The sequence below is a fragment of the Pseudopodoces humilis genome, chromosome 3, assembly GCF_049639895.1.
Source record: "Pseudopodoces humilis isolate 2021_Gansu_Grassland_sample_001 chromosome 3, ASM4963989v1, whole genome shotgun sequence".
NCBI lineage: Eukaryota > Metazoa > Chordata > Aves > Passeriformes > Paridae > Pseudopodoces > Pseudopodoces humilis.
The window spans coordinates 69,341,757-69,357,686 of NC_142202.1; the positions used below are offsets into that span (position 1 = coordinate 69,341,757).

At 39.1% G+C, this 15,930-nt stretch overlaps 1 protein-coding gene across 2 annotated transcripts in view; it reads left to right on the forward strand.

Moving 5' to 3' along the window:
- The first annotated feature begins 80 nt into the window (after positions 1-80).
- Positions 81-15,930, forward strand: part of SESN1 (sestrin 1) — a 77,803-nt gene continuing 61,953 nt past the window's right edge. Inside the window, exon 1 of one of the 2 annotated variants that reach the window (XM_005518262.3) lies at positions 81-359. In XM_005518262.3, coding sequence (XP_005518319.1) covers positions 96-359 — 264 coding nt within the window. In that variant the 5' untranslated portion in view covers positions 81-95. Of the gene's footprint in view, positions 360-4,077; positions 4,100-15,930 lie in introns of those variants that run through there. The other variant, XM_088052684.1, reaches the window with a different exon arrangement.

The window sequence follows — 15,930 nt, forward strand, 5'->3', positions numbered from 1 at the left end:
GCTGAGGGAGCCCGCCAGGGGGCGGCCGCGCCGGGGCTGCTGAGGAGGAGAAGGCGGCGGCGGCTGCGGCGGGGGAGCAGCGGCCGGGCGGCCCCATGGAGGAGCGGGAGGGCGAGGTGCGCTGGGACGGGCTGTGCAGCCGGGACGCCGCGGCCCGCGACGCCACCCTGGACACCATCGGGCAAGCCGTGCTCCGCCGAGCAGAGAGCATCGCCTCCGGGGCCGCCGCCGACGGGCTGCCGGTGCCCGCCGTCCGCGACGGGCTGGGCGAGGCGCTGGCCCGCCTGCTCATGCTGTCCCGGAGGTGCCCCTTCCCCGACGTGAGGGAGAAGAGCGAGGCGATCCTCAGCGGGGTGCAGGTGAGCGCGGCACACCACCCCCTTCGGCTTTGGGACCGGGCCGGGGGCTCTCCCGTCCGACGCAGGGCACCTTCGGGTTTCATCGGTGCGACGAGGTGGGCGTCTGATCCACCCTGTCAGATTTATTCCTGCAATTAATTCGTGCTAAGTGCTCTCCACCCCTTCGGCTCTCTCCCCCAAGAAACATTTGGAAAAGTGTTATTAAAAGGCGGGGGTGGGGAAATTTCACTGGAGACACTCAGAAAACACCTGGATGCGTTCCTGTGTCGCCTGCTCTAGGTGACCCTGATTTGGCAGTGAGATTGGACTGGATGATGTCCAGAGGTCCCTTCCAACCCTAACTATTCTGTGAAAAAGCACAAAGTCTTTCAGTGCAATCCAGCAGAGAGGATTTGGCAATGAATGGCTGGAAAGTTGGGGCATCCCCAAGGAAGCACTAAAATCACAACTTTAACACTCTAGTTTCAGTCTGTATGAGCAGTGCTGTGGTATTACCCGGGTAGCTTTATCTGAAAAGGAGAAAGGATTTGGGTATTAACATTAGTGTTGCCAGTTGAAAATATAAATGGGAAGTTTTGGAGCTTTTAAAAGCCGTGTGAGCTTGTTAAGGCAGAGCCCGTCAGAATGCCCTTCTTGTTTATTGGTAAATACTTTCTCCGCTGGCACCGATTGGATCCAAACTATTTTTTTTTTTTTTTTCATAGCTCATAGGCAGCCCAGCCAATAGAGGGTTACATTTACTGACCTAATGCTTACAAAAATAAATGTTACTTTGTACTCTTGCAGTCTAATTATAGTTACTTGCATTGCGATTGTCTTGCTCCCCTCAGGTTTTTGTGCAGGTCTTGGAATTCTTGTGTCAACGGGCCCATCAGCACTGCTAGAAATACTACTTTTAGCTGCAGAGTAGGAAAAGGAAATTTGAATATTTCTTTTAATCACAAGTGAATACCTAGAGCTGTGCTTGGAGATAGCTGTCTGATTCTCACTACTGTGCTTGTTCTCCTGAACTTTAACAGGTTGCATGTAGGGAAATCCAGGGAAACATAATAATAATGCATGAAAGTATTATAGATATAATAATTTATACATTATACACATAAATATGCATTATTATACATTATACACATAAATATGCATAAAAAGCATTATATGTTATCATATCTATAGAAACACATTTTGGGTTTGGGTAATTGGAGCTGAAAGAGTCTCTTTATTTTGTCTAACTTCTCGGTAGTGTGCAGTGTGATAAATACAGTGTGACTTGTTTTACCCAGTTTAGGTAAAAGGAGTGCATGTGGAGTTTTTCTCAAAGCTGATCCTTTCACATGGTCTAAATGAAAAGCTTGATAGCTTTTCTTTAAAAACCAAAGCCAGTGAAACAAGCAACCACCCCAGACTTGAATATTGAGTTGAAAACTTAATCTGGCATCTTCCTTGCTAAAGGCTCATATGAGAAGTGAGACTGTTACTGGTGAGAATGATAAGTTACTGCAACTAAGGCTGCTAAGGGAAGATTTGTTTTTGTCAGGTTCAACATGTCAGTCTATTCAAAGGCCAAACATATGGTGATCTCTCACCTAAATTCTGGGAGGAGGTCAGAATACAGGACTGGATGACTCCATTTTAGGTTTTTATGTATTTGAAGTTAATGGCTTGTTCAGCTGTTGGTGTGGTTTAGAAACTTTGTTACTGGCTTTTCTTTTAACTAGGCCAAAAAGTTCTGGCAGTAAATGTCCATCTTCACACAGCAGATGAAGTTCAAATACCATGGGCATTGGTGGTGTGATTAATAAACATAGTTGTGAAAGGTTTAGTAGCTGTGAAACAAGTTGTATGCACACAAGGTGCAGTAAAAGTTTACCAGCAAGTTAAACAAGATAAAGTCAAATATAACATTATTTTAAGAAAATTTTTAAAAGCTGCTTTTGTAAATTTTCCTTTTCAGGAGCATAGATCTAAGACAGCAGTATTCTGTATTTTATGAATTTAGAGTGGCAAATCTTAGTTCTTGTGTCTGTACTCATAAATGAAAATTTTCATTGTAATCTTTGGATCTGCATTTGTTGGAGAAATAATCCAGTGGAAGTATTCTGTTTTGGATGCTGAGGACTATTGTCAGGCATGAAATGTTTTTTTGTTGATTAGTGACCAAGAATAATATTGTTCAGATCTCTGCAGTGAAGATGGCAGATAAAGCAAACTGTTAAATGAAATATTATCACCCCACAGAACTTGTGGCTTTCAGCAGTGCTTCCAAAGGTAAATAGCTTAGTAACATAAAAATGTGAAATCCCATTTAGAACAGCATCAGCACTTGTATTACTTTATCCCTCTGTTTTGGGATCTGAAACAATACTAAAGTCCACAGCAATATGTACAATTACGCTGTCTAAAGTCATTAAATGACATAGAGCCCAGAAGTTCTCCTGTGAACTGGGGCTCCCCTCATTCTCTCTCCTGTGGAATGGTCCATCCCAGACTAGAAGTCTGAGCCTGGACTCATACATTATTTCTTTTTATCCCTTCCCACCCCAGCTGCCTCAATATGTGGAGCTCTAAAATATGCTTTATTCATCTTTCAGATTTGTTTCCAGCATAAATCAGTGAAGAAATCAAAGATTAGAATTTTCCATGTGGTCTGATTGCTGTTTCTTTCTTTGAGTTAGTGTCCTCTTGTCTGCTGGGGCAGTCAGCAAGTATTTAGTCATGATCAGCTGGTACTCCTGGTGAATTTGCAGCTTTGTGTCTGGAGCAGGTTGGTAGAATGCATTATATGGCTGGTGTAAGCTTCAGGCTTGGCAGCAGCCTATGTCAGCGTGGCATCCCTCTAAGCCTGCCTTTGTTATGTTTTGGGGTTTTTTCCCCCCAGATAAAAATTCCTCTCATACAAGGTGGAATGCTAAGTGTGCAGCTTTGTTCTTTGCTATTAATAAATAGCATTATTAATGCTATTGTTAATACATTATTTATTATTAATAAATAATATTGCTTGTATCAGAATCTGTAGAATTTTAATTATTGCTTTACATAAATTCCCATTGATTTGACTTATGCTCAGGTAATGAGTTTTCTCATTGGAGGCTACATATATTTATATATAATAACATATACTTTTTTACCTGAGAGAATATACCTATTTTCCCATTTAGGCTAGACAAGTTGTTTTTGTAAGTGTTATTATGAAGACAGTGTCAGCAAACTAGTCCCCTTTTTTTAATTTTTGCTTTTATTAATAAAATGAATTTCCTATAACCATTTTTACCTCAATAGATAATTTAAAAAATATTTTAAAGATATTTCAGTTGCAATGCGTTAATCAAGTGAAAGCAGTTTCAATGTTAGCATTTTCAAATGTTGGTGAATAGTTTTTGAGGTAAAACCCCCAATATCTATCACAGGTTCTAGATAAATTCTTGCTCATGGGGTATTTTACACGTATTTATAGCATAGTGCCTGTGACCTTGCAGAAGAGTGCGTCATTCCTCTCAGTGTGCTGGGTGTCTGCACACCAACACAAACATATTGGGAAAGAACAGCAGTGGAATGTCTCAACACATGCTCATTAAAAGTCTTCTGCCAGCCTCATTTGGATCAATCAGATATGTATGAGTGGAATATAAATACAAGGTGTCTGTCCGTAACTGGAGAAGAATCACTGAAAGGATGAGATTTGATAACTAAAATCTCTTGTAACCATTTGGTGGAGAAAACTCAGCAGAACATACTGCTCTCCATGGGTATGTAAATTCATTTTCTTCAAAAACATAGAGAATACATAGATGGAGGGCAGGTTCTGCAGATGCAACAAGATTCTAGTCTACATAGGATAAAAGATGACAACAGCAGAATAAAACCCGTAAGTGTCAAAAAGCATAGAATTTGGCACACTGAGCTTGATTGGGGGCAAATATAAGGAAGAAAGAAACAATCTCAACCTCCTGGAGAAGTAGTCTAATGATACCAAACACCTGCATTTGAGGGGAAAATTAATAATGAAAAAAGAACTTTGCTCTCCCTTCATCTTTCCATTGATGTAAACTAAAGGAACATATAGAAGGTGCACAAAGATGTATGAATAAAGCTAAGATGGTCAAAAACATAAGGAGGCATAGCTAAAATGCATATTGGAAGAAAGCAAAAAATAAAAAACTCACAGATCAGTGGATTAACAGATAATGCTGAGGTGATTGAAATGTTTTCTGAAACGGTTAATCCGGCCTGTGTAGTCAATAGCATGATAAAAGCATAAATAGTACCTTCCTAGGCTGGAGGGTAGGCGGAAAACCTCTAGGTTGCTTGGATAAGCAGTAGATTTTCAATCTGGTAGGACCTGATGAAATTAATTCCAGGGTGCTTAAAAAAGCAACTAGTTGAAGCACTCCAGTGGATTGCAATTTCAAGATAGTGGAGGGAAGTAGCAGACTGAGATTGTTTGGTTCATACCTCTTCAGTGTGGGCTAAATGGGATGGGATGAAGAGGAAGCTGATGGATTTTAACTGTAGCTCAAAGAAAAAATACTGGACCAGTGTTGGAACACATTTTTAGTGCCTAGGAAAACAAGCTGAGCAGCAGCCAAAGCAGACTTAGGCAGGATAAATTCTTTTAAATCCAGCATTGCTACTGCTTCTGTGATGGAGTAACAGGCCCTGTTGTGCAGAGAAATTCTATTATATTCATATGTTGATATCCTGGAGTCCTCAATGTTCACATTATGGCCTTATTAGCAAGCTAGGGAATTATGATCTCTAAACTACACTTCAGTGAGTAAAATTAGCTGGAAAACTATCCCCAGAAGTCAAATGAGGTCAGCTAACAAGTACTTGGTACAAGCTCTACAAGGTCCTGTACAGCAGAGTCTTGGTGAACAAATTTTTATGCTTTGTCAAATAGATTACAGGCTGGGAGGAAGAGTAAGAATACTGGAGAGCATATAATTTAAAACTAGAAAATTTAAATTATAATATTTAATGTTTATTATTTAATGTAAATTAAATATTTAATGTGAGCTTGTATCATATCTTTAGTTCTTTGGAGTTTTTTGTGAAGAAAGTTTGAAGAACTTAGTGGTGGTGTGGTTGGCTAAAAGGAGGCTTAAGATGATATGTTCCCAAAGAAATGGGGATGAAAAGCCTGCTGCAAAAACAAAAAAAACATGAGCTAGAATGAATGAACAATGGATCTAAATTCCAGAAAGGCTTGGGCTGGACATTTGGGGAAAATTTCAGTATTAGGATAGACTATCCAGTCATGTTCATCACTAGATCTAAACTAGATCTAAACATCAGGCAGGAGTGAGCTTATTTATCTCTCCCGGGGGAAGGCAGAGCATTGCTATCTGGATGATTTTTCCTTCCATCCTCTTCTTCTGTGTTTTATATTGGTAACTGCTTGGAGGGACTTCAAGAACCATCTAAGTCCTTTCCCTTTGATCTTCAAGACTGTATTTACCAGACAAATAGTGCTCCAACCTGTGGTCTGAAACCTGTCTCATACATAAAAGCATCAGGTGGGCTTTTGATTACCTCTGTTTTCTCAGGCTTGCTGCTTTAGTAGATAAATGTATCAGAATTCCACAGTTTGCCAAGGGCTGTTACGGCACAGAAGAGAGGGGTCATGTCAGCAGCCAAATATTTCTCCTTCTTTTAAAACCTTGAGGGACTGATTGAGAGCTATGCTTGCTTAGCAGAGGACATGGAAGGGAATATCCTTCCTTTCAGAATCCTGGCAAAACACTTGTATAGTGTAAATGAAATGAGCATCCAGAAAGGATGGCAAGACTTCTGGTCATAACCAAAGTAGATATTGTGTCCTCTGCTACTGTGGCAGGACAAATAAAGCCTCTGCCAGGAGAGAAGGTAGTAATTCCCCTGTCTGCATCTGTAAAGGATAAAATAGGAGTTAGTTTTCTGTTTCATTGCTGTATTTGCTCTAGCAGTGTGAACTCACAAGAGAATTCACTCTTTGCTTTGTGAGTGCTCCATGTCTGAGCTCTGTGCTGCATGCTTGTTAAGAGTAATAAGGGTGAAAATTGTGCCCATTGCTCCCAAATGGTTTATCCTGATGAGTGGTGTTAAGGAAGACAGGCTAACTTTCCAAATCTTTAACCTTCTTGGAAGTAATCTTTGATAAATGACTTGATAACTTTGTCTGAAGTCTTTTTTAGCCTTCCTGTACAAGACTAGTCACTTTCTTCAGTGAACTTTGAGATCTCTAGCTAGGCAGATCTCTTAGGTTTAGGATTTTTGTCCAAGTTAATTTGACTGTGTCCTGCTGCATGATAGGGATGTTCCCCTGTAATGCTTGCTGTTGTGGTCAGCCACCATAGAAAGGTGTCTCAGTTGAAATGTATAAACTGTTCAAGCTTAAGAATTTAAATATGGTATCCTCACTGGTGGTGGTGATCTGATCCATCTGGAAGCTGACAAATCCCTCTGCACACTGCCAGTACACAAATCAGTTACTATTTCCCATAGTGCTCTTATATACAGTGAATTAAAACATCCTTTTTTGTGAGTTCTCTTCATAGCAAAAGCATGTTCTGTCTCTTCCAGCCGTTGGATGGAATGGATTTAGTTATTCATTGTAGGGTGCTCCCTTCAAAATCCGTGTGTTGCTTTACCAGATCAGTAGTTTAGGAAACATCTGTCTGTTATGGGCTTTTTTGGTGGTGTTTAATACTCTTGCTTTTCTCAAACGGAGAAAGAATATTAAAGTAATGGCATGATGCTTTAAATTATTAGTCTTATTTACAGTGTCTGTTTTCTCTGCACTATTTATTGTAAACATGGTCGGATGATGGGTCTGTATCGTGTATGGGGTGAGGCTGGCTGGAGATGTTAATGGAGAAGAATTAATCTTGACATGTCAGGGATTATTCTGAGCAGGGGTGTGAACATATTTTTTAAAGACTTAAATGCTCAATAAAACTCAGATGGCCTTATATGACTCTTCCCTCCTTCAGCCTACTTGGCCTCCTTTCTTAAGGCTTCAGTCTGTTGAAAGAGATGAAATTTTCTCTTGCTGATCTTCAACTGCAGAATTGCCTGACCTTGGGAATGGCTTTGGTTGGGATAAGGAGTTGCTTGAAAACAGTGGAGGTTCTCAAAGTTCTCAAATCTTTCCATAATTTTCCATGCTAACAGTATGCCGCTCTTCATGTATGAAAATGAGCTTTGCTTAGTCAACTTTTTCTTATAATTGTTTAAAATTACTTGATCTATAAATTTGTGACTTTATGTGATTCTGCTGAATTGATTTTCAGGACATCATAACTAGAATTTTTATTTTCAAAAGAAATGAAGCATGAAGCACACATTTGATAAGATCTTGGTTGATATTTATTTTTTGACTGCATTGATAGTGCTTTAAAACTGAAGAAATCAAACACAAATGTTTCCTTATCTCTTGCTGTTTAGTAATGAGGTAAGCAATTACAGGATGTACAGTGGTGGTTTAGTTAAAAAAAAAAGTTTCCTTTCTTTTTTGTTTTTTTAATAGGAGCTAATACCTAGAGTTCTGTAGAAACCAGAAATGCTTCAGCTTGACTGCATTTTGTAAATAGCAGCATCTGTTCTCCTGATCTAGCAGTCACTAAGTCACACAAGCTCTTTTTTAGATTTTTTTTTTTAAAACTTTATTTTGATTCTGCTTCTCTTTTTAGATGTAATTTTAGATGTTGGCTGTTCATTTCAGCTCATAGCTGGATATGATCCTTTCCAGTCTATGCTCATATTCTAGTGTCAGCTTAGATTTCTATCTGAAATTGTTTTTCTTACTCTGGCACTAATAGTGTATGGGTAGCAGTGATCCTTCCCCTCTTTCCATTGAGCTTCCTAGAAGTTATGCTCTAAGTTTCCATAAAGCAAATTTATTTATAGTTTTTTGTCATTTTTTTATCATATAATTTGTTTGTCCTGTTTATTATGTAAATAACTGTCTTCATTTTGGGCTCTTGGCATGCATTTGGATGCTTTTTGCTCACAAATGGAGAAACCCTATGTATCTTGAGGAGATGTTCAAGCAAAAGGAAAAGCACTAAGATTTTAGAATGTTTTGTAAATTAGCATCTGATATTAAGTTAAAAAAAAAAAAAGTATAGGCTTCTGGGTTAGGTAAAGTAATGTATGTTCTGTTAGCCTGACCAAAGTTTCTTACTCTAAAGAAAATTACATTGTGTTACTGTATCAAGTGCAAAGTGAGCACTGAAGAAATACTTGCTGTTTTGTCATCTTACTCTTGACTTTTTCTTCAGGTCAGGGTTTCTCCTTTTAAAATAAACATAGTGGAAAAGTACTGAATATACCATTGTGGGCCAGAAAAAATAGTTTTGAAAGCTTGATTATATTTTCCTGTGGACACCAAGTGTTTAAATTTCCAAAAATATGGTTTGCTGTCAGTATGGTTTTCTATGCCAGTAAATTGTTTACAGTTTAATGGGGATTGGAGGGTGAGAAAAGCTTAGGTCTCTCTCCAGAAATCAAGTGAAACGTGGAAATCTTCACTTGAAGCTACAAAAATGAATTAAATCCAGAAAGTTAAGTGGTGGCATTTTTCCTTGTTTACTGCTTTCCTAATGTTTTCAGTGACTTTGACTTTCTTTGTCTGATTTTTTTTTTGTTTGTTTGGGTTTTTGTTTGTTTGTTTTTGTTTTTTTCTGGAAAGCTTTGGTTAATAGCTGCCAAAAGTTGGTTTGGGAAGGTGAACTAGTTCTATTTAAACCTAGTAAACAACTTACCATTTTCCTTACTACAGCTTTATGTAGAAACCAAGCTTGTTTTCATGCAATTTTAGGTTAAAAGTATCAACCAGTGTTGTGTTCTAGTGCAAGAATATTACCCAAAAATATACTGGGCTGGTATTTTAAAAATAGAGGTGATGCTACTTATGTAATCTGATAATGTGTCCCTTCTGTGCAACTGCAAAAACTTACTTTCAATTCAGGCACCGTAGTGTATAAAAGCACTGAAAACTTGCTTCTGAAAACACGTGAGGTTTTTTTCCTCCCTGTAAATTAGAAATTGTAACTTTTTTTCACTGTTCTATGCCTTCTGGACTCGGTAATAAAAGTTTTCTTGGTTGCAGGCCTTTCCTGGCAGGTCCTTTGTCTGCCTAAATAGCTGACTGGCTTTGTGGGCCTTGGCTTTGAGAGTCGAGGTGTAACCACCTCTTCACCACATTTCCCTCCCTGGGGTATTCTTGCTTGCTATTGAATTGTTTTTAAAAAGTTTGCTTCTGAGACAAGTGTTTTTCTCAAGGATTCCTTAACTCCTAGAGAGTAAAGATGGAATAATATGACATTTATTCAAAGGCGGAACAAACTTAAAGATGCAAACTTATTTAAAGCTCTAAAGCCTTTCCTATGTGCCTTTTGGGTTTTTTTTCTTCTTTTCTTTTCTTTTTCTATGGGGAGGGGGGTGGTGTTTGTTTTTGGGAGGAGGAGAAGAACCTCTTTTCTGAAATATATTTTTCCATTGCAGCTTGTTGCTGAGTGTTGCTGGTGTTTGGGTGCAACAAAGCTTTTAGCTTGAAATGCAGCCTGTTTGCCAACAGCACATTCCGCTCAGATTAAACCGTTTGTTTGCATTTTCCGTTTATTTAAATTTTAGCTCTAAACGAGTTTCACAGTGATATCCATGTAGATGAAGGACTGAAGAAAGGAAAACACCTAAGAAAAACTTTCTATTTCTGTGAATTTCGAGTCAGTGCTAGCTGCAAGCTTATGTCCCTTTATCAGTACTAAATATTTGGCAACTGCTGTGCACAAAACATTTTCTGGAGCTCATCAAGTTATAAGTCCTTATGAGGATAAGATTTCTTTTGATATTTTCTGTAACTTCCTTTGTGTCCATTCTGTCCTTTGTACTTGTGTTACAGAAAAGGTTTTGGAAACCTTATAATTTGACCTAGATTATGTTTTTTTCAAGAGTTATGTTTGTAACGGTTGCTTATGTTTACCTAGAAATTGATGTATAAATAATGTTCTGTAAGAGAAGCTTAATTCTGACATTTTTATTGCTACTGTTCTGTTCCATGAGGCAGGTAAATAAGCCAATTGGAAATGTTTTTGCCTGGCTTTTAGAAGGTGTATTGGTATCTTGGCTCATAGTGTTCTGCTTTTCTAGCTATTCAGAACATGGCAGCTCAGCTTGGCTGATACTGTCTATAATCTGTCAAAAGAGTGTATGTAAATTGGGAATGTCAGAAATTGCTTCTTTTTCCTTCATTATTGGGTCTTAGACCTTTCTGTAAAAGAATTCAAGGTTTTGAGTAAGGTTTCACTAGGAATGAAAGTTGTTTTTTAATGCAGAAGATACCATTTGTAATGCACAATGTAAAAACCTTAATTTTAGATTCTAAAGGTAGTAGTTCACTCTTTGTATCTCCTGCATTAGGTGAATACCTGAGATTGAAGCATAGACTGTTTTGTGTTCTTTCTACTTCTTAAGAGTTTTCTGTATGTTTATGTATAGTGATAGAAGACTTGGGAATAGTGCTAGTTTTATGCACTCTGAATTCAGTGTACAGATCATTATTCCTAAGGGCAGTGGAAAATATGGCTGCTTCATGATGCAAAAATTAATTTTGTACTGGTAAGCTGTGGTGTGCTTCCCATATATGTGGCTTTCACCTATGTTCCTCCTCTCGGAGGTCTCCAAGGTCTGTGGTGCAGTGTGTCACACATCCACATGTTTTAGGGGGAGGTACAGTTCTTAGATACCAGATCTCTGGGACAGGATAGCCACATGGCTCAAAAGTAATTTCTGGTAGCAATAAATCTTCATGCATGTGTATAAAAACACACTAAGGCAATTGCAAATTCTGCTGGAAATCTCACATGAAACCTAAATGACTTGCTGTTTGTTCCCTCAAAAAAACAGTTACTAAAAAAATTCTTGGCAAGATGTTCTGAGGTCAAAAAAATGAAAGCATTTTACACAGAATAAAATCAGATTCTAGTACTGTCTTCTAAACATCTTGATTGCATTGGGAAACTGAGAATTTCTCTAGATGCACACTCACACAGACTCACAAATTCCCTGTTTAACGATGACTTCACAAATAAAAATGCCTTTTGAGGAATAAAATGTCTTCGAAGACATAGTCTCAAGAGTTTATCAGGGATGCTGGTGAGGGAGGGCCAAAGCTTGAAGTTTTGGTGTAGACCTTTGGCTTTAATGCAAACTTATCCCAGCTTATCCTTTACTAATATAACCTTCCTGTCCTGTGTGGTGGTCTGGTGTGAATTTTTAATTTTCGTATGTAGCTGTTTTAGACAGCTGTAAGGAGACACCTTCTTGATTCTGTAACAGAAACAAACACACAAGTCTGTCATTGTGTGTTTTTAAAACTTCAGTAGAAAAATGAGTACTAATCTAAAATTTGCTCTATGTACTTGTCAAGGGTGGAGTGACAAGTCCTGCCACTGAGCCATAAGGTGCTGAAAGGAACTCTTTGCTTTCTCAGAGAGGGGTCCAGGTGTGGCTGGATCCCAAATTAGCCCCAGAATTCTTTCCTGCACAGTATAAAAGCTGAAACTGCTAGCAGTGCATGTACACTGTAGTACAGTGCTTTATTGCAAAGCAATTCTATTAAAGCTTGCAAGAAGGAATAATTACGTAGGCGTGGATGTAACTTGCCCTTCCAATGCTCATGGGCAGATCTCTCTCTTAACCTTGAGGAGTGCCAAGAAGGAATATGCTAGAGAAACCTAGCCTTATGAAAGTGGACTGGACTTACATAGTATAAAGTGATCAACTGCCAGTCCCGTGTCTGCCAGGTCAGCTTAGCAGCTTGTCTGACAAATCTTTGCCTCACTCTCAGGGTACTGATTTGGGGTTAGTTAGCCAGACTCAACACCAAAGCCAGCACATGGCCTGAGCTCAGCCCACCACTGATAGCTTTGCAAATAGGATATTGTCTAAGTTGCTTGGCCACATTCAGGGGTAGAGTATCCTGCTACAATACTACTTGAATACGTGTTTGAAAATAAGAGCAGACAATCCAACTAGGCAGGACTTGTAAAAAGCATTGAGCTCCTTTGTTATCTAAAACTGCTAAGACGTGTAAGTGGAATTCAAATTGGAAAGAGCATGCGCTGTAAGTTTTTATTATGTATATACAATATAAGAGGCAATCTAACAAAGAACTAACTCTAAATTCTTAAGCGAAGCATAATTAATTTTGAAGTAGAATGAAGTGATTTTCCTAGGGATAGTATCATGTGAAATATCCTCTCCTTCTGTATGTAATAGAAGCCAGGGATAATATGATTTAATAGCCTCATTTGAGACTTTATTCCTTTATCTGCTGCAACAGTAGATCCTAAAGCTCATTGAAATCAAGCTATCTCCAACAGACTAAGACTGTCTTCATGTGGATAATAGTCTGTAAACTACTTGCTTTTCAAAATAGCGTGATACCTCTTACATAATTTGTGCTTTTGAATATTGAGTTCTTTGAGAAGTCTTGAACCCTGAGACTTCTAAATCAAAAGGGGAAGCTTCTTCTAAGAAGTTACTTGAGTTCTTAATTCTGAATGTTATCGAATGATAAAGAATTGAAGCAGCATGCTTTATAATATTCTGTTGCAACAATATTCTGTTAGTATAAGAAAATATAGAAGAGAAACTATGATGTCCTTGTGGCAGTTGCTTCCCTTCACATAATTAGATGGGATCATGACTCTTCACAGAGTCTGATTTGGAAATCCAGCATCATCTGCGGGAGAGCATCCTAAAGGGAATGCTCTTATTATTGATGCAAATTCTAATTTTCTAGAAGGATCTTACAGCAATCTTTTTTATTTCTCTCTTCTAGTGGAAATGAAGTCCAGGAAATGTGTAATGCTGATTATTTAATAAAGAATGGATTTTATATTTTTGCCCCCTTGGCTCCATATTTGTATTGGGTTTGCATGACGAGATTTTGGTTTCGAAGCAGCTACAGAGATGACTTTGCTGAAAATTTCGTCTATGTCCAACTGGCTCCAAAATGGGCCTGTCACTGGCTGAGGCCAAGCCCATCAGGGACAGTGGTGGTACCTCTGGGATAATGTCTTTTCAGAAAGGGGAAAAAGCCCTGGGCAATAGCAACTGCAGTGCGAGAAGGGAGGGATATGTGATAGAAACAGCTCTGCAGACAAGGGCAGTGAAGAAGGAGGGGGAAGTGGTGTTTTAGGTACTGAAGCTGAGATTCCATTGCAGCCCATGGTCCAGACCATGGTGAGGTGGGATGTCCCAGTGGAGTTCTGTGGTGGAGTAAATCTTCACCTACAGTCTGTGGAGGATCCCCCAGCAGAACAGGTGGATGCCTGAGGAAGTCTGGGAGCCTGTGCTGTAGCAGGCTCCTGGCAGGACCTGTGGCTCTGTGGAGAATGGAGCTGTAGAAGGTTTGCTGGCAGGATTTATGACTCCAAGGGGGACCCATGCTGGAGCAGTCTGTTCCTGAACAGCTCCACCCCACTGGAAGGGACACAAGCTGGAGCAGTTCACGAACTACAGCCCTGAGGAAGGTTGCACTTTGGAGAAGTTAATGGAGAACAGCCTCTTGTGCGAAGGGACCCCTGGAGGAGGGGAGGAAGGAACAGCAGAGACCATGTATCTGACCACAACACCACTCCTTATTCCCCTTCATTGCTAGGGAAGAGGAAGTAGAAAAAAATGAGGGAAGTTAAGCCCAAGAAGAAGTTGGGGTTGGGGAGGATAAGATGCTTGAAAATTTGGGTTTATTTCTCATTATCTTACTCTGATTTATTAATAATTTAATTTCCCCAAATCAAGTATGTTTTGCCTGTGATGGTGACTGGTGAGTGAGTGATCTCTCCCTGTCTGTACCTTGGCCTATGAGCTTTTTTTGTTATATTCTGTCTCCCTGTCTAGCTGAAGAAGGGAGGGATAGAGCAGCTTCAGTGGAGACCTGGCATGCAGCCAGCATCAACCCACCACAATATTGGAGCTAGTTCTTTGATGTGTTTTCTTGAGAGTGAAATTTAGAATTTGCTGGAATATCAATGTGTATTTGGTTGTTACAAAGTCGATTGGTGTTGCAAAAAAAACCCTTTTTGTGAAAATCTTCTGCTTTTGACAAAGTGCTTGCAGGGAAAGGCTTCCTCAGTAATGACTGAAAGTCCCATGAAGAATAGGAAGAAAAATACACTTAGAATAGCCAAAAACTATGAGCATGAAGGTCCCACATTCCTGTCTCTGGTTTGCCTCTCTCAGGTAAGTGACTTGTGAAGGCAGTTGAATAGACAAAGTAGATCTTCTGAAGCATTAGGAGTTTCATGTTTTCAATTAAAGTCATAAAAACTGTAGAGCATTTGCCTTGGGTGTATGAGTATCTCATTCAGGCATGAGTACAACCTGTACTGAACTGGAGTTTGAAACTTGCTCTGCCTCATGTCAAAAGTTAATTTGGCCCTAAAGGTCATTTTTATTGATAAGATGTCACATTGAGAAATAAGTACCTGAGGTCTTAAAACTTCAAGTTAGGAAAAAAACACATTTTGTCACACAGATGCTGTGAAATTTATTTACCTCAGTCGAAAAGTGCTTTATATTAAAACCAAAGTAGTGAGAAAGCTTTGAAGGCCTGTAAGGTGGGTGAAGGATTTAACCTGAGTAGTGGTAATCTGGTTAATGAGGTGAGTTGAACAAGAATTTTGGTGAAAACTGAAATATGCCAAAATAATTTTTCCAATCATAACGTCAAGTATTTATCTTCTCTCTCTTTTTAGAGCAGTTCTAAATAGGTTGACTTCAGAAAATTTGGATGAAATACATGTTTATATCTCTTTTTTAAAGTTCAGCTTCTGGGATCCTTTTTTGAAGAGGGCAAAAGAATGTATTGTGCTACAGAAATAAGACGCAAATTTTTTTTTGTACCACAAGAGGAAAGCGCTTTTTCTTTATTCAGATGAAACTTATTATGGTATTAAACACATCTGTTTAATTAGATTGTTGTGGTAGGATTTGAGGGGTTTTTTCCTTGATTTTTTTCCTAAAAAATTTACTTTTGAACTGCAGTATTTATTGTCTTACCAGTAGTATTTTGGGCACTTACTGTCACATTTGGAAGGAACTGCTTTACTGAGGGTACTTACCATCACATGATCTAAAAATTACAGGTTAAAATTAAACCAGCAGGTACTTCATTAAAAGTGTTATGTACCACAGACATTATCCTGAAAAAAATCACAACTGCCTATTATTCCTGGGAGCAGCCCTAAATTGCCAGAATGGCTGCTCCTGTGTGGTAGATACATGTGCTTGCAGGGTTGAGGTCCCTTTGCCAGTTGATCTGTCCAGAATCATCTTGAAACTTTGATGCAGGACTCTGTTTCAAAACTCTCTTAGTACTTGCATTTGTTGTGAACTATCATGTATCTTCTCTTACAGGTTTCAGGTTTCCTGGGGTTTCAGTGGCCATAAGTGTGATCGCTGTGCCAAGCAGACACTCACATTTGTCTCTTAATCTGAGAAGTTACACTGTGAGTAGAGAGATGCAGGAAGCAAGTTTTGGATGGGCCATATGGGGCCTGGAAGCACAGTGTCTATTTTTTGGTAGCAG